Below are 20,258 nucleotides of genomic sequence, written 5' to 3'. Positions count from 1 at the left end.
CCGGCTCAGCAGGGAGTCTGCTTCTCCCTCTGCCTCTGCTCGTGTTCTCTCTCTCTCTCTCTCAGATGAATAAATAAAATCGCCAGAAATATTTTACAATTTAAGTGAAATGCTAGGAAATGTAGAGAAATCTGCTTGGTGGAATATGGGGCAGATCTTCGAGGTGCGGGTGCCTTTCCAGTTAAGACTTTTAATCCTGAAGCTATCCTTCTGTACCTATCTTTTCCCTCGCCCTCCCCCCCCCCCCCCCACCCCCAAGTTAGGAAACTAACAGTCAGCAACTTGGCATTTCTGTTTTTGGAAATTTGTCAACTCTATAATGGACTCTTTCAGTCAAGTCAAAATGTATGCTTTTACTGGAACCCTGGCTAATGACAGTGTCTCGGGGGACACTGTTTCTCTCTAGAAACCATTTCCCATTGTGGAATCACGTGAAACCTTTGTCTTCCAACCTCCCCCTGCAGGTTCTGACGAGGAGTACATTTATATGAACAAAGTGACCGTCAACAAGCAACAGAATGCGGAGTCCCAAGACAAAGGTACAGGCGAGCCCTGCTGAAGGCTCGGCCAGCTTCTGGGAGGGGCGGGCATCAGCTTTGGTCCCATCCCCCACCGCCCTTCCTCCCAGCCAGCACCAGACAGCCCAGTGGAGTTATTTCTGGCACTCACATTTTGGTTGATAGTATTTTGGGTTGATGTATTTTGGGATATTTCATCAAGCCACCTCCTTGCCTCTTAAAGGTCTCATGTCCCCTTCGTGGATAAGGAATCTGGCCCTAAAGTCTCTCCGCTTTCCCCAGCATCATCCCGGCAGTAGGAAATCATAGTCAGATGTTCTAGGGAAACAGCTGTTGTATGGTGCTGATTCCACGCCCCAGCTTTATATCTTTTGATAGAAGTCTGGATTTTATGTGTGTCGGTGGGGGGTGGGGGGCGGTAATAGAGGATGGAAATGCTGATGTTAGCACCTGCCTTAATATTCAAAAGTTTTGCTCAGCGGTGCTCTCTTGGCAGAACATTGTACCTTACATCAGAAGGACATACTGTGTCTTCCATAATGTCTTCTTCTTCTGCTCTGTTCTGCTCTCCTTTTCTCTGAAAACCTTCAGGAGTGGGTCTGGCAGGACCTCAGGGAGGCCCAGAGGTTTGCAGAGCTGCCTAGTTGCAGAGGAGAGGGATTTAGAAGCCCCATCTCCAAACTCCCCAGCCTGTGGCCAAAATGCAGAGGCTTAGCAAGAGGTGGGGATGCAGTGCTCCAAGGCACTCGGTCCTGTTCAAGGCTTGGCTTCAGGATCCCAGCCACCAAAGCCCCGAGGCCAGATCCATCTGAGTCTGTCTGTCCTGGGGCTGGCTGGGCCGCTGGCTGAAATGGTCAGGCTCAGAAGAGCCTCCGGAGCCTTTTCCTTAAAAGCACACGGAGGGGGGCGCCTGGGTGGCTCAGTCGTTGGGCGTCTGCCTTCGGCTCGGGTCATAATCCCAGGGTCCTGGGATCGAGCCCCACATCAGGCTCTCTGCTTGGCGGGAAGCCTGCTTCTCTCTCTCCCACTCCCCCTGCTTGTGTTCCCTCTCTCGCTGTCTCTCTCTCTGTGTCAAATAAATAAATAAAATCTTAAAAAAAAAAAAGCACACGGAGGGCTGGTGGCCAAGTTGTCCAGTGGGGCTTCGGCACCTCCCGTTCCACTGCCAAGCCTGGGACCCAGCAGAAGTGACCCAATGCAAGCTGCCCCTGTGCCCAGGGTCGTTTGTCTTCTGGGGAAACTGGGATGGAAGGAGCTGGAATCACAGGGTCGGTGCTGGGCGCTGCTCAATGTAACGACCACAGGGCAGCTTCTCCGCTCGCTAATGCTCCGCGGCTGGGCCATTTTTGGCACAGGGCAGGTGGAAGAGAGGGTGCGGAGCCTGCCAGAAACCCCAAACCCGTTCCTTCTGAGGAATCTGCCCATGGCTGAGGCACCACATGCACCCTATTCTGGGAGGGAAAACCACATTGGATTTTCCCTGGGACCGCCCGCCTGGGTAATTAACACCTGCTCAAATAGATCTCATGGCCCATGTGACCAGACATTCCGGGATCATGGGCCCTGCTGTGAGGCTGGGCACCCCTCACCGAAGCTTTCTCTTGTTTGCTGCCCACAGCAGCCGAGGAGCAGAACCCACTGACCAACGGGGAGCCTGGCCAGCACTCTTCGGCCCCTCAGAAGAGTCTTCCAGACCTCCCGCCACCCAAGATTGTAAGTGTTCATCCGAGACCCCTGATTTCCTGACTGGGGCCCCTGTGAACTTCCAGTTGTTTTCACAGGAGTCAGTCCCCCAAGTAGCTGGCATTTTCTGAGCACCTAGTGTGTGCAGGACATGGGGCAAGGCACTGGGAGAGAGAGAACAAAAGGATGCCTGCCTGCAGGTGACATCTTTGCCCAGGGCCACAGTACTCAGGATACTAAGGCTAATGGGAGTGGGAGATGCAGGGAGTTAGCAGCCTTCATCAAATGCCGCCATGTGTTGGAGGCTACCAAGGTCTATCCAGCACCATGTGAGGGGGGCCATGTCTAGCTGTGGTCGCCAGCTCAGGCCACAGTGAACTTCTAGAAATGTAAATCATATCACCTTGCACTTCCTGCTTCAAACCGGCCAAAGGCTTTCCTTGAACTTAGGGGAAAAAATCCGTGTTCCTTAACCCAGCCCCACAGCCTACACGGTCTATACAGCCTGGCCCAGCTGCATCTCCAGACTCAGTGCACCTGCTCTTCACTGGCCTCCTGTTCCTGGATTGGACTGCATGGTCGGTGTTGCCTCAGGGACTTGGTGCTTTCTGGACCCTGGCTCTCCCGTGGCTGCCACCTCCTCACCTCTCAGACTGACAGGCTTTCCTTGACCTACCGCACGAGACATCACACCTCTGTCCCTACCCCAGTTACCGTCCGCCCCATGGCCAATGACCCCTCCATGGCACTTGCTGCCGTCAAAACAGTCTTTGTATTATTTGCCTCCCAGACTAGATGTAAGCTTCCCAGGACAGGGAGAGTGTCTCTTGTTTACTGCTTCGTGGCCTGCGTCTGCACACGGTAGGCCATACACGTGTATTTGTTCATGGGTGGGTGGGTGGACAGAATGAATTAAGGAACCCCACAGATCTGGGTTCAGATCCCAGTTCTGACAGGTACTAGCTCTTTGACCTCGAGCAAGTCATTTAAGGTCTCTGGCCCTTTGTTTCCTGGTGTTTAAAAGACTGTGAATCTGTCTCCTGAGATGGTCTTATTTGACAGGCGAAGGCTATGCATGGCGTGCTCGGTCAGCATTCAGGGAGGTGGGCAGCCGTGTTTATATTTAATGGGTGAGGAAACCACGAATCAGCAGGTTTATAGCGTGTGAATGTTGCACACACAGAAGTGCCAGAACCAGAATTTGAACCCAAGTTCTTTCCTGTCTAGAACCTGGTCGGGGAGGTTTCCTGAGAGGTACGAGGCGAGAAATGGGAAGGATCTCTATAGGTAGCAGGGTCCTGGGGTCAAGAAGTGGGGAGGGTTTCTATGGGCAGCAGAGTCCTGGGTTCAGCTCCAGCTCCTAGATTGCCATCCAGGGGCAGATCTGTGGGCTCAGGTCCCTGCCGAGGGCATCCCGACCCCAGCCTGGCCCCCTCCGTCCATGCCTCCCTGAAGGTGGCAGGGCTCCTCGGGCTGCTCTCACAGCTGGTAGGCAGTTCGGGAATGCTGGGACAGTTGGCACAGTATCCCACTGCATGAAGGCCTCCTGCTGGGGGACAGTTGGCAGAGACGCTTCATCTCAGGCTGGGTGAGCCTTGGTGGCCTGAGCCTGAAGCCCTGGTGTCCCCACTATGCTGACGCCCGAGCAGCGAGCAGCTAGCCGCCCTGGTGCACACAAACATGGTCCTCCCCACCATGTGTCTAGAGGTGTGACATTTGTCACTTTTTCATATTAAGAACCAGAGGCTCAGTTAAAAGAGCCGACCAAGGGCCCGCCTCTGGAACGGAGCAGGGCCAAGTTCTGAATGCAGGTTCTTGGTCTCCAGGCCCTTCTGCGGCCTGCCTGCCGGAAGCACTTCTTTGCAGCAGAGTGAAGGTATCTGTTCTGTTCTCCCAGTTGCAGGCTCCCCTCACTTTCAGCCCCAGGACTGGGGAGAGGGGGTGTGGCCCCTCCAGGCCAGACCCGTAGCTGCCACGCTACCCAGTGGGTGATGCTATGGTTTTTCTGGTGTGTCTCAGGTGCTGCTGGCTGGGTGTGGGGAGGGGAGGTGGCTGCTCTGAGCTGGAACTTTCCTCTCCGGAATTCAGCATCTGATTCTGATCAGGGCCTTCAGCTCTTGGGCAGCAGAAGCATCGCCGCCTACCATAACCCACCTGGGGCAGCAGCTTCTGGGCCACCACCTGCTGCAGGAGGCTCCCACCAGGCCAGGGTCACAGGCACCGAGTCCTGGGTGGTGCTGACTCGCTCTGGAAATCTGCACTTTGCGGACACGGTCGGGGGGCTGGGACCAGGTCCTAGTGAGCATCAGGCCGCCCTTGTCCCGGCAGCTGCTGGGACTCTGGCGCTGGCATTTCCGGCTCCTTTGTGGGTCCCTGTGGCATGGATGCGAAAGCCCCAAGGGCCCTGTGATCGGCGGCCTTCCCCTAGCACCAACTTCTTGTGTTGGCCATGACTGGGGGGCCGCTCGGGGCCCGGAGAGGCTTGTGTTGACCTCTGAGAGAAACCCAGTGCTGGAGTTGAGAGAACTGTCACCCCAAAATAACACCGCCCCAGGGGGACCTTCATACGTGAGGCAGGTGTTCCTGCGGACGCACTCCAGGCCCCGGAGGGTTCCAGCGAGGCAAGCTGATGCTGCCCTCGTCCTTCCTTGTGGGGTTTCTCTGCCGAGAAGGACAAAGGCTGCTGACCTGACTGCAGCCCTTTCTGGGTCCCTCCCAGTCCTGTTTGGGGTGCCCACCCCCACCCTAGGGGACTCCCACTGGCGGCGTGAGGAAGGCGCAGAGAGAGAGTTCTTCCCCTCCGGCATGCACACGCCTGCCCTCCCGCAGGCCTCCTCTGGCCAAGTCCGGGGGCCACGGCCATAACTCTTTAGTCCAAGCCCCCTGAGGGGCAGCGTCAGGGTGGACTGGGAAACAGCTCAGTCTCCTGGCTCTGCACGAGGAGAATCAAAGCAGGAGGGAGGGAGGGAGCGAGCGGGGCCGTGTGAGGTTGGAGCGACCTTGTAACCTCTCTTCCCGAGACAGAGAAAACCGAGCCCCTTCCCACCCTGACCCCAGAGCCTCAGGGTGCCCTGAAGCTTGTCCACACCTGAGGCCTGGCTCTGGGGTTGCTGAGGGCTGAGACAGAAGCTGGATGTCTGCCTGGGGTCCTTCGAGCCCGTGGCCGGGCCGGGAGGGTGGCCTCCGTCACAGGCTTAGGATGCCCTGATTCTCTGGTGGCTTGGGTCCCCTTCCGTCCCCTACCGAGGCAGTGGGGTAGCAGACAATGCGAGAGGCGACCAGGGCTCTGGAGCAACCTCGTGGGCGTGAGCAGTGACTCAGGCAGCTGTGTGCACAGCCAGATGCTGTGGTCCCTGTAGGAAAAGCAGATGTTCGCTGGCATTGTTTCTGCTCCTGGCTCGTGTAGCCATCTCCACCCCAGCTCCCCTTTGAGGCCCGAACATGCGTTGGCGCTGGGCTTAAGTGAGCTGCTCTATGGGGAAAGCGGCTTACTCCACACAAGGACCTTGCCATGGTCAGTCTGGGGAGCTAGGGCTGGCCGGATCTGCTCTCCCTGTCCCGAGAATGTTCCACAGTGCACACTGGGGCAGGTTGCTCATAACTGCAGAGATGCCTCAGGTCATCTGGGCTACCGCTCTCGTTCAGCTCTCATGTCTACTCTAAATCAGAATTTGCAAACTGTAGCCCCCTGGCCAAATCCACAGCCACTGCTTTTGTAAATAAAGTTTTATTGGAACAGAGCCATACTTCTCAGTTGTGTATTGTCTATGGATGCTTTTGCTCTGCAGTCCCGGAGTTGAATAGCTGAGATCAGAGACTCTAAATGGCCTGCAAATCCCTTAAGTATGTGTTATTGGCCCTTTGCAGATAAAGTTTGCAGACCTCTGGCAAATCCTGCTGAGCAGGGTGGCTTTCTTCCCTGTCCCTTCTTGTAGATTCTGAGAACCTTCTTTCCAGTTGTGAAGTCACATCTCTTCCGCCTCTTCACTTAGTGTCTCCAACCTGGATCATCACAACGATGATGACAATTAAAATAATGCTCCTTTATTCTTAACCCTGAGCAATTAGCAGTTCTCGCTCCGTGGACTTCGGAGAACAGACCATTATACCTGTGTAATTATGTGACTCTCTTCTGGATTTGGGGGGAATCGTTTTATCCTTTAACTTGACTCAAGCGCTTAGGTTTTGTCCCGGCAGCTTTGAGAGCGGAGACTGTCTTCTTTAATGAGGCTGAGCTTGGGCTTCAGCTTGGGCAACACCAAACGTCTCCTCCGTCTCCTCAGGATATAGCTGTTCTTCCTCTACCAAACATGTATGCAGGTGACCTTTTTCCCTTCACTAATACTTTTATATTTTTTAGGTTAGTAAAAATTCCTATGTATGGAATAATAGTGCTGGGCAGAGTTTAATCCTTACAGTGACCCCATGTGGCAGGTATTTCTACTCTCCCCACTTTGCAGTGGAGGAACTGAGGCTCAGAGAGGTCAAGTAAGTTGCCCAGGGTCACACAGCTTGGATGTGCCAGTGTCGGGATTCAGACCCTAGCCCTGGAGATCGGATTCCGACCACTGCCCTACACCGCCTCTTCATTTATAGGTGTTTTCTTACAGTGTCAAGCTTAGGAGACTCTCAGAAAACACTCCCTAGTGCTCTACCCCCAGATAGGACAGTAGGACCCCAGCCCAGGCTGACTGCTCACCCACCATCTCCTGGGCCAAGACCAGGGGAGCTCTCTCTGTGTAGATCCCTCAAATAAACTCATTTGCAGAGGCTGGGGTTTCTAGATCTTCCTTTCTCCTGCCAGCAGGGCAAGGAATCCTCCAAGGCCCAGAGGTCCATCTGAGCCCAGGGTCTCTCTGTTGGCTGCCTTCCTTCCATCTCCTCCCCACCCCTACCACTTTCTACTGCTTTCCTTTGAAGCCCCCCAAATGCCCCGCACAAGGACTTTCCAAAACCAGAAGTCAGAATGTATTTCAGATTTTGCCATTTCTGTTCTCTCATTATGAATATTCCCTTAGCCCTCCTTAGGGGTTGCATGACTCAGGGAGACGCCAGAGACTCGTGTGGATGGATCTTTGCACATTTATGACCTGTATATAGTAATACTCCTGCACCAATCAACTTCTTCTGTTCTCCCCTGCTATTACTCCTAAGATTAGTTTCATAGTCTAATGGAGGAATAGAGGATTTCATGCTCCATGCTTCCACATACCTGCATATATTCTTTTTTCTTCTCAAATTGTGCACATTAGCTCAGGGTCATCTTTGAGACTCAGCTCAAGGATCGTGTCCTCTAGCTGGTGAATGTTCCTCACGCCCTGCGGGTTCCCACAGAACTTTGACCTTATCTAGTAGAACACAACTCAAGATGCACTTGATGGGGAGCCTTGAAGATTCACTACCTAGTTGAATCTTCCCCAGGGCTGACTCCTGAACATCTGGATGCACCCCTCACAGCTGGGGTGCGGGAGCATCCAGTATTTGCTGACCGAACGATTGAACTTACTATGGTAAAAATTTAGGATTTAGAACCCTGGTCATCTCCCTCCATGTGCATTTCACTGCCCCTTGTCATTTTAGAAAGTACATGCTATTTAGAAGCCATTACAGCCTGACCATCTGGACCTTTCGGTGCATTCCACATCATGTACACAACGCTATTTTGTGTGTGTGGTGGGGGTTTGAATCTCATCTTGCAGACGAGAACGCTGAGACTTGGCGAGGTTAAGCAGCACACCCATGGCCCTCCACTGGAAGCAAACCAATGGACGTGGTGGCCAGTGGGAGCCGTGGCATTCCATGGTCTCCCTCCCGGCCGGCTTGAAGTCCAGCTTGGCATTTTTTTTTTTTTCTTCTAGACTCCCCTCCTTCCACCCAAAGGGTTAATTCCAAGTCGTTCCCAGTGAATCCAACTGAAAATGTTTATTTGTTCATACCACAGATTCCAGAACGGAAACAGCTCTCCATCCCAAAGATCGAGTCTCCAGAGGGTTACTATGAAGAGGCTGAGCCGTACGACACATCCCTCAATGGTACATCCGGGGCCAGGGCTGGGGCTCAGATGGGGACCACCACTGCCTGCACAGAAGCCAGTGCTGGACGCAGAAGGTGGCCTGGGCTGCCGTTTCCAGAGAGCGTGGCCTGAATCGAGAACTGGCCACAGAGCCCTGGGCCTCTGCTCTGGTGGGGAGCTGAGCCGTACCGCAGACCCAGGCTGCCTGTAAGGAGGGGCTTGGGATGGTCCACAGTGAGCTGCTTTACTGTGTCTGAGGCTTTCGGTCTTCCCACCCGGATGGTGCTGGATTCAGCACAGAAATGTGTTGGAGGAGAGGTGTGTTGGCCCAGGGGCACTTGGAAGCAAGGGGAATGTGGTCAGGCTGAGCTAGAGCCCTTTCCAGGGTGGCTTTCATTGGACTCGTAGTTAACTGTGCTCACGCTGTATGCCAAGCATGCTTCTAGGAGTCAGGAACTCAGCAGAGCTTGAGAGAGTCCAGAGTCGCAGCCCTTAGACTCTGTGAGGAAAGACAGACAACGAATAAACCTAGGTCATGTCAGGGGATGAGACAGTGTTAGGATGGAAAACACGGGGGCTGGGTTGGGGTGGGAGAGGGTGTTATTTTAGGTAGGGAGGGGCTCTCTGCTAGCACGACCTTGAGCTGATTCCTGAATGAAGTGGGCAGTGGGGGAGGGCAGAGACCTGCAGGAAGAACGTTCTAGACTGCGCAGCACATGCAGAGCTCCTGAAGCAGGAGGGTGCTCGGCGTGCTTTGGGAGCAGCGAGGAGGCCAGTGGGGCTGGAGCGAGGAGAGAGACAAGAGGTGGGGACAAAGGAGTCAGCTACAGGCCACAAGAAGGACTTTGGCTTCTCTCTGGCAAGACCGTAAGCCATTGGGGGGTTACTTAGTGACTGACCCAACTTTGGCATTCGGTGCTGCAGGGGCAGGGCTCACGCTGGACCCCTCTGTCCTCGGCCAGTGGTGCTCAGCCTGGGCTAGTCAGATCAGAAAGGCTCTTGGGGTAGGGATTCGATAGCGCAGAAAGGCCCCACAAATTCTGGAAGAGAGAGAGTGTTGTGGCCTACGCACCCAGGCAGCTGGACTCTGATCCTCTCACTCTGCCCTCCTCACCTCCATCAGCTTCCTTCCTTGCTACGTGAAGGGTCTTTGAAAGCATAAAGCAGATTGCAGATGTAAGAGGCAGGGGTCTTCGGTGGTAGGAATGAACTTGGCTGAAGAGGGTGTTGCCTGCTCTGTAAAGAGCAGGACCAGAGATCACAGGGGACCAGTCCCTTGGAGCCACGTCGGATCCTTCTCTTTCTTCACACTTTACCTACTGCCTCCGGTCGCAGGAACTGTGTGGGAGGTGAGGGCCTGTTTGGGTTGAGGTTATTTTTTTCTGAGAGGCTGGCTTTGTGGGCTTGAACCCGCTGAGCGTGTGGGATGTTGCCGAGTCACCGGCGGGGCCGTGATTGCAGACCAAAGCCGAGGGTGCGGCGCTGCTGTCTGGATGCGTCTGGAAGCGTCTGGAAGGTGGAGGCTGTGAGTCACCACGGCGGGTACCTCCGTGCGTCTTAGACCCTGCTCTCCCGGGTGTGGCCCGTGCCAGCCGGGGCCTGCATCCCAGACGCTCCCGGGGGCCTGTTTTTGGGGCAGGCGCTTCATCTCGTTGTGAACAAGTGGGCTCGAGCTTCTCGGTGTTTGTCTCGGCCGAGAATTCGTGTTGGTTTTAGCCAGGCCTGGGGCGCCACTGTGAGGACAGACTGCAGCCGGCAAGATGGGTAGGAAGCCGTCGGCTGCCTTTCGTCTCCTGCCAGGACAAGGACCGAGGACGACCCGAGACTTGGTCCCACGTGCCACCAAGGGAGGGCTTCACCCGCGTTATCAGCTGGCCTGCCCCTAGTTCCTGCTTGTCGCCCCTAGGGCTGTCTGAGCAGGGAGACAGACAGGTCATGGCAGGCGGAATGGCCGTCGGCCACCAGCGATTTGTAGACTTCCCACAGGAGACCAGTCGCCTGGGTGCTTGTCCTGCTTTCTCAGCGCCGTCCCCGCACTGCTCTCAAGGGTCAGGCCCCTCTCTCCGAGTGAGAGTTTAATCAGCGCCCTGGTGGCCTGTGCAGATGGGAGGGCTGGTCCTGCTTGCACGAGAGGTCAGCTACTCGGCCATGAGGTCTCGTGCTGGGGTCATGGCAGCTCCTGGAACAAATAACCCCCCTTGCAGTGTACAGCGACACGACACGAATCTCTGTCTCACGAACAGCGTGGGTATTACTGGTCCAGTAGGGAGTTTAGGCTCCTTCCAGTGTGGGCTCGGCCACCCTGTAAGGCCACAGAATCCTCTGCAGAGAGTGAGCAGAGAACCCCCGTGTGCTTCTTAAAAGTACAGCCTGAAGTGACTTTCACCCACGTTGTGTTGGCGACGAGTAGTTACATGGTCATCTCTGGAGGGGAAGGGGCTGGGGAAAGATGTCCTTGATGGGGCTGGGGCCTGTCCTGAGAAGCCCATGCTTCCGGTGGACAGGTAGCCATGTGACCACATCTGGGTCGCTCTGTGTCTCTCTCTGCACTTGGGTCTGTCCCTCTCTTCATCTTGTCTCTCTCCATCTTGCCTTTCTCTGTGCTTCTGGATCTCACACAGGTCATTCTGGCGGATTTTCCCCCACTGGAGTCCCCAGATGGGTGCAGGTGCCTGAAGGAGTCATTTACGCCACGATCACCTTGGGTACTGCTTGTCCCCAGAGCTGGAATGCCGGTGATTCTGTGCCTGCTGCCGGGCTCTCAGAGCTCGGATGCATGCCCCGAGGGCGGCCTCTGACCTCTTCCCCGCCTTGTGCATGGGTCCTGCATGTGCACGCCGTGTATCACCCTTCCAGAAGGAGAGCCTCACTCTGCCTTCCACAGACCCCTCCAGCGGCATCCGAATGCACGGGCAAAGGACCAGGGCGCTGCACGGTGGTTCTGCCCTGTGTTCCCAAAGACCTCCAGCAGCACACGGTGGGGGGCGGTCCGCCCAGGGACGCAGAAAGGGGATGGAATTACCTGAGCCTCCTGCCTTTCACTCCTCTTCATCCTGTCACCCCTGGAAGCCACGTGTCTGTCCTACATTCATGGCCCTGCTATGATGGCTCTTAGAGATAAATGATAAAATGACAATACATTCGCCCAAGCTTCCCCTAAGCTACTCCAGGTAGTCTGAGGTACTGTGATTTGCTGGTTCTTCTCGGCTTCCCCATAGCCCCCTGGAGGTGGATGGGCAGGTGTTAGAATTCTCCACGGACCAACCCCAGAAGCACAGACAGTGGAGGGATTTGGCCAACTTCTTCCTGCTAAACTCTGTGACCTCCCTCTATTAATTTTTGTTGCAGAAGGAGGCATCCCGATGGTATAGACTATACCATACTGACAGGACTTTAGTTTTTTAATAAAATCCCCCTGCTCCTATCACCGGATCAGATCAGCTCTCTTGAGTCGGTCCTGTTGCCTCTCGGCACCAATCCTTCCGCACGTAGAATTTTAATTGTGCCTCCTCACTTACCATCGTATTTTTTGAGCTACAGACTAGTGTTCAGAGTTCCCAGGGATGGTGGTTGCGCGGCCTGCTCCGAAGCGGGTGCATCACACTTTTCCCGCTCTCCTGCCGCTGACTGTAAATGGCTCTGGAATGAATATCTTGACGCATGTAACCTCCCCCCTCCCTTCTCTGGTTTCCTAGGATCGACTCCCAGGACTGGGGTAATTGGGTCAAAGGGTTTGGGTGTTTCTAAGGCTCTGGCAGCAACGGGCTGCCAGAGTGTTTTCTGAGAGGCGTGTGTGCATTTCCGTTGCTACCGGCAACGGGAGAGTTCGGGTCTCCCATTGGCTACGCCCCTCCTCCCCATCTTTGCTTATTTTGTGGGTGTGAGATTAGGAGCTTGCACAACTTTTCTGTTAAGCTGAGAAGGGGAGCAGTACCACACTGCTGTTAGAGAAAGCTGGTTGTTAGACGTAGTAAAACCCATTTTCATTGGCCCTGTAGCTGGATAACCGTGGCAGTGGCCTTGTTCTGCTGTTCTGTATTCTAAGTCAAATGTGGTCTGTCTTCCTAGTGCACCGAGTAGAAGGGGCTTCCGCAGAAGGGAAGGCTAAGGGCCCATGGGCTGACTTTTTTCTGAAGGGGATTGGAGGGGAGGTTAGAGGAGGTACATTCACCCTGGCTCCAGAGGACGACAGAACGAGTTTGAAGTTACAGGGAAGTAGATGGTGGCCTGACTTCCCAGTCATTGAAGGAAGTAGCCAGTGGCCAGTAGGTAGTGAGCTCCCCATCCAGAGGGAATTCAAGCGGAGGCTGAAGCAGCAGCAAGGTTCCCACAGACAGGATTCCTGTGTTGAGCCAGGGGTGTTGGACCAGAGGTCCTGAGGTTCTCTTTTCTCCATGTTCTGCTTTTTGGGGTTTTACTGATTTACCTTTTTTCTTCACCTAGTTTTGCTTGGGCTTGAATAACAGAATGGGGCCTGGAGAACAGAGTGACTCTCACAGGGTACGGTGGCGGGGGGGCGGCAGGGAACAGAAACTGAGGCACGGGGAGCGTGCACAGAACTGAACACGGTTTGTGCTTGGTGAGCTTTGGGATCCTCTTGAACAGAACAAATGCATGGGGTTGGCTGGTCGCCAGAGGTGGAGGAAGCGTCGGAGGCGGAAACCAGCACAAGGGGCTGTCGGTGTTGGGAGGTGTGCAGGGGGAGGGAGAGCGAGCGGAGTCTGGAGTGGGTTGGGACAAGGGCTGTGACCAAGGCGGACGGCCGCCTTCCCCTCAGAGCCATTTCCTGCTGTGGTTTATCCCACCCTAAGAAACTGCAGCCCCTCCTTTGGGGACAAAACCAGGGACAGAGGCGGCCCCACCGTCAGGGGCCTGCCACATGCCCAGCTCGGGCTCGCACGGCGGCCCTTCCGCTGGCCCCTTAGAATGCCTGGGTGCCAGGCTCCCGCCACTGCTAAATCCCTCAGGTGAGGATACGGAGGCCCCCAGGCGGGACGGTTACCTGTGGGCAGTGTCTTGTCAGAGGTTTCTCTGGAGCCTGGGATGACAGATTTGAGCAGGAAAAGGGAGAGACTCCTGGTTTGGGTGATTTGTGTCTGTGGCCAGGAAGGGCATCCAAGAAGCTTCACTAAAGGGGCTTGGGGGCCGGGCCTGCCCAGGTCTGTGGCTGGTGGCTGTCAGGCTGGTTCAAGGGCACAGAGAGCCGAGGGGGGGTGGATTGTGGCCTGGAGGCCCCTGGCTGCCCTTCCTCCTGGACCAAGGTTCCCCCGCCCAGCGGGGCCCTGACCGCGTGGGTCTTCCTTGCAGAGGACGGAGAGGCTGTGAGCAGCTCCTACGAGTCCTACGATGAAGAGGAAAACAGCAAGGGCAAGTCGGCGCCGTACCAGTGGCCCTCGCCTGAGGCCAGCATCGAGCTGATGCGCGATGCCCGCATCTGTGCCTTCCTGTGGCGTAAGAAGTGGCTGGGGCAGTGGGCCAAGCAGCTCTGCGTCATCAAGGACACCAGGCTCCTGGTCAGTTGGGCTCCTGTGGTGGTCCCGTCTTCTCTTTCTTGGGGGTGGGAGGGTCGGGGAGATGGACCCTGATACCAGGCAGTTGGAGCCTTTTCTCTCTGGAGGCTTTCTCTCCTCCCTAACCTGAAATCGTGTGCAGGGTGTCTTGTGCGGGGGTAAATGTGCTTCTTCACTAAGAAAGTCTAATGGTTTTCATAGGACTCTGCAAGGGGGCTGGGATCACCACCCCCGGCCCCCAGTCCGGCTGCATAGACGCGGTTTCCGGGGATCTTGCCCCCTGGTCGGAGGGCTCATTCTTCCTCACATGCCAACCTCTGGCCGTTTGGGGCAGAGCCTGCTGCCCGGTCAGGACACCCCCGGCCCCGGTTCTGGCCGCTGCATTCACCTGTTGCAGTGTTGGAATCCGAGGCATTGTCTCAGAAGTCACGGTATTCTGGATCACTGATTAGAAAGCAAAACCCATAAAGGAAACGGAAGATATTACTCTGACCACAGCCCTATTTCCTGTTATTCTAAATTACAATTCAGTTTTATGTCCTAACTTGAAGTTCCTTGGAATCATTATGAGCACGCTTTCTTCCCAGGTCACATCGTGCTCTGCTCTGCGCAGATATTCTTTCTGGGAATCCTGTTCTGCAGCCCTGTGAGGGCCCCCTTTAGACCCGTGACAAACAGGGGCCAAGTATTTTGTCTGGGAGGGGAAGCAGGTCCCCTTCTTTTTTTTGCTACAATTCATCTTCCTAACTAAGCAGCTAATGAGCTTGGCCTTCGTTCCCTCCGCACCCCTTCCTGAGGGTGGTAAGCGAGAAACACACACAGGGGGGTCTCGGGGGGTCCTGCTGTGCCGCTGACCCATCTCTGCAGACCCCGGCCAGGCCTGGTGCCCCTGGCAGAGCGGCACAGCGTTTCTCTTCCCTTCTAGTGCTACAAATCCTCCAAGGACCACAGCCCGCAGCTGGACGTGAACTTGCTGGGCAGCAGCGTCATCCACAAGGAGAAGCAAGTGCGGAAGAAGGAGCACAAGCTGAAGATCACGCCAATGAACGCTGACGTGATCGTGCTAGGCCTGCAGAGCAGGGACCAAGCGGAGCAGTGGCTCAGGGTGAGGGCGGCGCCGGGCTGCCAGGGACACATGCCTGCTCCCCTGCGGGGCTCCCAGGGGCGCCTCAGTTCTGGCGCCCTGGCTTTTTCTAAAAGGGATGACTGTTGTCAAGGGTAAAGGATCTCTAGTCCTTCAACTTCTCAGGGCTCCCATGTTCTAAGTGGTAGCAGTCAGTCCTCACGAGAGGATCACAGCACTCGCGCTATGCCTGGACTTGGGCTCTAGCTGAGACTCATTTGCCCTTTGGTTGCTGGAGAGGCATCGCCAGCCTCCTTCTTAAAGACGCCTAGACGGCAGGGTCACTGGGAAAGCACTTACCAAGGGCCGTGCGCTTGGAGCAAACAAGCCACCTGACCACACCGGGCGGAGCTGCACAATGTTAGTATCACCATTTTGTAGGGCTGCTGATTAGAGCTTAGACGGAGGAGGTGACTGATCAAGGTCACCTGGCAAGGGAGTGGCAGCATCGGGTTTCAAACCCACGACTGTCCGGCCGCAGTCCTGTTGTCCTACCATCACACATGCAGATGGTCAGGTCTGCCCGCAGGAACGTGGCCCAGCCCCAGGGATGACGAAGCCTGGTGTGCCCCGTGTTAAAGAAAAGCTTGACCAGAAGGTATAAGGTTTGCACCAAGAAGGGGCCCCTGGTTGCCGAGGGATCTCCAAAGCCAGCAGGGCCCCTGGTGAGGCCAGACAGAGCCAGAGAGGTCCCGTCCTTCCTTGGTTCCTGCTGCCCCCTCCTCCATCACAGCCCTGGAGCTGCCCTCTCTCCCCATCCGCCTGTGCGTACACACACACGCGTACCTGCGTGCACCCACCCGCACACACACTTGCAGGTAGACACACAAACACGTGCAGGCACCTATACGCACACACGTGCAAATACTTGCATGTACACACAGACACTTGCAGGTGCGCGCTCGTGCACACACACACACACACATGATGCTCCTGCTCCCAGTTCCCTGTTCCCAGCCTTTTCCTCTGACTGCTCAGACCCACCTGTCCTTCCTCTGACCCCCAGTCTCCCTCCCCGACTCACATGCCCTCATCCTGAGACCCCTGCTGCCGGTTTCGAGGACGAGAACGCTCTCAGGAGGCCCAGCCTCTCCGCCGGCCCGCACGGAGTCCTCTTCCTCCCTGCTCGCATGCGCACAGAGGCGGGCCTGGCTGCCAGGGTCTGACTCCGAGAAGCTGCACACTCTTGCGGTTCGGTAGGACTGGTGAGCCTGTGTGGTGGGCTCTCACCATCTACACGTATCTGTTTCGTTAAACCCCAGCTCTACAGGGTGGGACAGGTGGATGGCCATGGGTGGGAAATGCTCAGTATGGGACAAGGACCCCAGAAAAGGAAAGCACGGGCGGGACTCTCCCAGAGAAGACCTCAAGCCTGGATTCCAGGCTTTGCGTGCTTCCCCCGCCTAGGGTGTCTGCGTATCTAGGCCCCAGCTCATGAGGATGGTACCTTCACACATGAGTCCTCACAGCCCCCCCGGCACGCAGGTGTGCCCCATCCTACAGGTGTGGTGACGGGGTTACGCAGCTAGTGGACAGACTTCCCACAGCGCCGTGTTGCGTGTTTGGTCCACCATGTGGACCGAGGTCCCGACCTGGAGTCCATCTAAGAAGTTAGATCTGCTGTATGTTTCCCCATCCCCATAGCCAGTCTTCCTTTGCTTCTTTGGCTTTTCTACGTTTGACCTTGATTCCGTAAACTGCTCTAAGCAGAGACTGAAAAAGGAGGGTCTTTGAAAGTACTCTTGCTGAGTCCAAAGGGCTCTGGATGGGCTGTGTGTGTGTGTGTGTGTGTGTCTGTCTGTCTGTCTGTCTGCCCGGGGTTGTTACCCTCTGCCTAGTGTGGCCAGAGCTTCCTCTGACCTGGGTGCCAGTGAAAAGGCTCCTTCTGGAGGAGGGTGGGGAGGACCGCGACAGGCAAGTCTGGAGAGCCAGTCCTGGCCCCGGGCAGTTGGCAGGCCTGCTTCCCGAGCAGCGGGAGGCTCTCCACAGCAAGCTCCATGGCCCCCGAAAAGCCAGGGGCCGGGGGGGACCTCAGCTGATGCAGTTCTTCATCATACCCACAGCTGAACGGCCATCCCTGCCCAGGATGAGGGCAAGGAGGGGCCTCGCAGAGCTGAGGGCTGCAGCTTTGGCCATCTTTCGGCTTTGCTGTAAAGCAGCACCCCCCCCCGCCCCACCCACCACCAGAACACGTGGGGGTCTGCAGGAGAGGGGGCCGAAGGGACAAGCCTCCCCCCCCTGCAGCCTACCCAGTCCCAGGCCAGGTGCTGGGGGTGGGAGGGAGAGTCGCTGTTCCTTGGAAAGCGTGCATCCCCCCCTCTCTCTCACCGCCATCCACTTCCCCTGACTGCGAGGGGCTCCGCTTCGGTCTGGCCGTGAGTCCAGGCCTGAAGGGCCTGCGCGGATGGCTTCTCTCTCCCTTCAGGTCATCCAGGAGGTGAGTGGCCTGCCTTCAGAAGGAGCGTCCGAGGGAAATCAGTACAGCCCAGATGCCCAGCGCCTGAACTGTCAGAAAGTAAGCCTCTGTCCTGCCTGGAAGAGAGTGCAATTCTCTTATCTTCTCTGTAGAAGTTAGAAGTATGAGACTGAGATCTTTGCTTTTGCACTTCAGCCCAGTGAGTAAGAAACGTACAGTGCATGGATAAGGGCCAGTAGCTTCAGGTTGGCAGAAAAACTGACGACATTGATATTCTCTTGCTGGGTGCAGGACGCTTTATTGGAACCAAGGTCAGCGTGCCCTCCATTCTTAAGCAGGGAAATTCATGCTATGAGGCTCTTCTTTCGCATTTACTCCTGGTAAAGCTTTGAGGCTGGGAGACTGTCCCCATGTTGATTCCAACCAAACAGTTCTGTTGCTCATTTCCATGGAGCCCTGGGGCCAGGTGCTGGCAGAGGGGAGGGCTGACCCCTCTGGCTTCGCATGCCAGGTCCCAAGTATCTGTAAACAGGCGCCCTGAAGCCTGGGAGTGCACAGAGCAGAGTGTCACTGCGCCTCACCCTGGGCTCCCAGGCCCCGGCAGGGAAGAAGGCAGAGGGTATGTAGATGTCTCAGGTGGGGAGGAGGTGCTCCCTTCTTCGGGAAGTCAGAGGTCATCCCTCATGGAGTTCCCTGGCCAGGTATAGCAGTCCTCGAGCCCCCGCCTAAGCCCCGTCCCATGGGTTGGGAGTCCCTCAGCGTGTTTCTCAGAGGTCTGGACAAAGTTGTTCTCTGAGAGAAGCTTGGTTGGAATGTTCTGAGTGCTTCACATTCTAACAACAGCCACCACACCCTTCTAGAAACTCACAAGTCCCCTAACAGCCCTGGGGATGTAGACAGGGATATTATCCATATTTAAACACATGCACAGCAAGGCCCAGAGAGGGTTATAAGTGGGGCACCTGGTCTGGATGGAGGGTGCTCCAGCCAGGGCTCAAATCATGGTCTGACCCTGTGTAGACAAGCTGGCCTTCCTCTGAAGCCTGATGTGTTCATGATGCTGTCAGTTCTTAAAAGCCTTCCTCATGCTCAGGTGGTTCCCAGCCTCATGGTCAGCTTCAGCTGGGATGTCAATCTAAGGCCACCCCCGGGGCTGGCCACAGGCTGCTCTTACGTCGGGTTGAGTAGGCATCTTGAGAACTTGTGAACTTGGATGTGTGGTGGCCCAAAGAAGAGGGTCGTCTCCGGGATGGGGCAGGGAAAGGGAAGGTGAAGGCAGGTCCCCCAGAGAGCCCGAGGGAAGCCTGGCCGATGTGCCATCAGTGACCCGGACTCTGCAGTGACCCCTAGCCTACGTCCGAAAGCTATCTCTTAGTTTCCTTTATTGTGATCCCTGAGGTAACCATTCCCAGACAAGATCACCCACTTGTCTCCCTCTTTTCCACAGCTAGATATAACGGAGAAGTACCTGTCAGCCTCGGAATATGGAAGCTCCGTAGATGGCCACGCTGAGGTCCCAGAGGCCAAAGATGGTATGAGCACTTGTGGCCCTCAGCCTCGGCTTGGGAGGGGGATGGTGTCCCAGGCTGTGAGACGTGGCTGTCTGGCTCAACCCTAATGGGTTGTTAACAGCTGCTTGCAACATGCCTCCAACTTATAAACTGCTTGGAAATAATACAGCTGATAAACCCGAAAGGGAGAGATGAGCAAATCGCGGTCAAGTTTTATGAATTGCCAGGGGTAGAATAGTCTCGCATCTCTTCTTGTTTGCTGACCCTAGACCCATTCTCTTTGAGCCAGTACACTCCGTGAGGATTCTCAAGTGCTGACATAGTCTATAAGAGGAGTTGGTGTGGGGCGCTTGGTGGCTCAGTCAGTTGAGCATCCAACTCGATTTTGGCTCAGGTCATGATCTCGGGGTCGTGGGATTGAGCCTCACATTGGGCTCCAGACTCAGTGGGAAATCTGCTTGAGATTCTCCCTCTCCCTCTGCCCTTCCTGTCTCTGCTGTCTCTCTCTCTCTCTCAAATAAATGTATCTTTTTTAAAAAATAGAAATTATCTTTTTAAAAAATGGAGTTGGTGTCCCCCTCTTGAGTGTGTGTTTCTAGGGATACCTGACCCTGGACTGTGGCTCCTGGTCTGGGGGGCAGACGTGTTTGCACGCGTGTGCACGCATGTGTGCATGTGTGTGTGTGCACACACACGGAGGGGCAGAGGCAGCGGGAACGGGTGTGCTGTCCCCGCTTTTCCTTGCGGCGTGTCAGCGGGCTGTGTGCAATGCTGACAGATTTTTCTCTCATCTCAACAGTCAAGAAGAAATCTTCCCCTGGCCTCAAACTGAGCAACCTAATGAATCTGGGCAGGAAGAAATCTACCTCGCTGGAGCCTCCGGACCGGTCCCTCGAGACATCCAGTAAGAACCGGGAAGGCGGCTCGGACAGCGCACGCGGAGGGTTCAGGGCTCGCTTTAAGCATCTCTAGGACCGGCAGCCCTGCGGCTCCCGTTTCTGTCCCCCTTCCCTGCGGGTGGTTCACTACGCCTCACCGGCCCCAGTCTTGCTGCAGTGCTCGATCCTTTGTGCAAGTGACTGGTCCCCGACTGCCGTCCTCCCCGTGGTCTTTGAACAGTTATGGCCTTTGATCAGTCTTGAAGGAGCATGGCAAGCAGCGCGAGGGAAGGGGGACCAGGCAGAGGGAGAACACGGTCCTGAGAGCTCACAGCCCAGGCGCCGTGGTGGCTTCCTACCCCGAAGCCACATGCTGTGTCCCCGCAGCAGCTGTACGGACTCGGGGCTGGAACCTTTCCTTCCCCGAGGTCAGAGGGGGCTTCCTGGATCTGAGCCCTGAAGGTCGGGCAGGGGCTGAGCGGGCTGAGGTGGCGTCCCCCCCCCACCCTGGGCAGGAGCTAGGACTCAGAGATGGGGACAGTGAGAACCATTAAGGGGACGACGGGAGCCCACATTGCTGGTACAGAGGGTGTGTCTGGGTGCCGC

The 20,258-nt window shown here is 55.9% G+C and overlaps 1 protein-coding gene across 9 annotated transcripts in view; it reads left to right on the top strand.

Moving 5' to 3' along the window:
* Positions 1–20,258, top strand: part of AFAP1L2 (actin filament associated protein 1 like 2) — a 97,467-nt gene that overhangs the window by 64,149 nt on the left and 13,060 nt on the right. For 5 of the 9 annotated variants that reach the window (XM_032423107.1, XM_032423111.1, XM_032423104.1 and 2 more), the window contains exons 3-11: positions 465–539; positions 2,137–2,231; positions 8,143–8,233; positions 10,836–10,919; positions 13,522–13,727; positions 14,650–14,829; positions 17,273–17,362; positions 18,711–18,795; positions 19,574–19,678. In XM_032423107.1, the coding sequence (XP_032278998.1) occupies positions 465–539; positions 2,137–2,231; positions 8,143–8,233; positions 10,836–10,919; positions 13,522–13,727; positions 14,650–14,829; positions 17,273–17,362; positions 18,711–18,795; positions 19,574–19,678 (1,011 nt within the window). The remainder of the gene's footprint in view (positions 1–464; positions 540–2,136; positions 2,232–8,142; positions 8,234–10,835; positions 10,920–13,521; positions 13,728–14,649; positions 14,830–17,272; positions 17,363–18,710; positions 18,796–19,573; positions 19,679–20,258) is intronic. The other 4 variants (XM_032423108.1, XM_032423109.1, XM_032423106.1 and 1 more) reach the window with 3 other exon arrangements.

This window comes from Phoca vitulina, unplaced genomic scaffold, assembly GCF_004348235.1.
Source record: "Phoca vitulina isolate PV1807 unplaced genomic scaffold, GSC_HSeal_1.0 scaffold28, whole genome shotgun sequence".
NCBI classification, from domain to species: domain Eukaryota; kingdom Metazoa; phylum Chordata; class Mammalia; order Carnivora; family Phocidae; genus Phoca; species Phoca vitulina.
The sequence above is the reverse complement of the archived record's forward strand: the minus strand, read 5'-3'. Positions and strand labels throughout refer to the sequence as shown.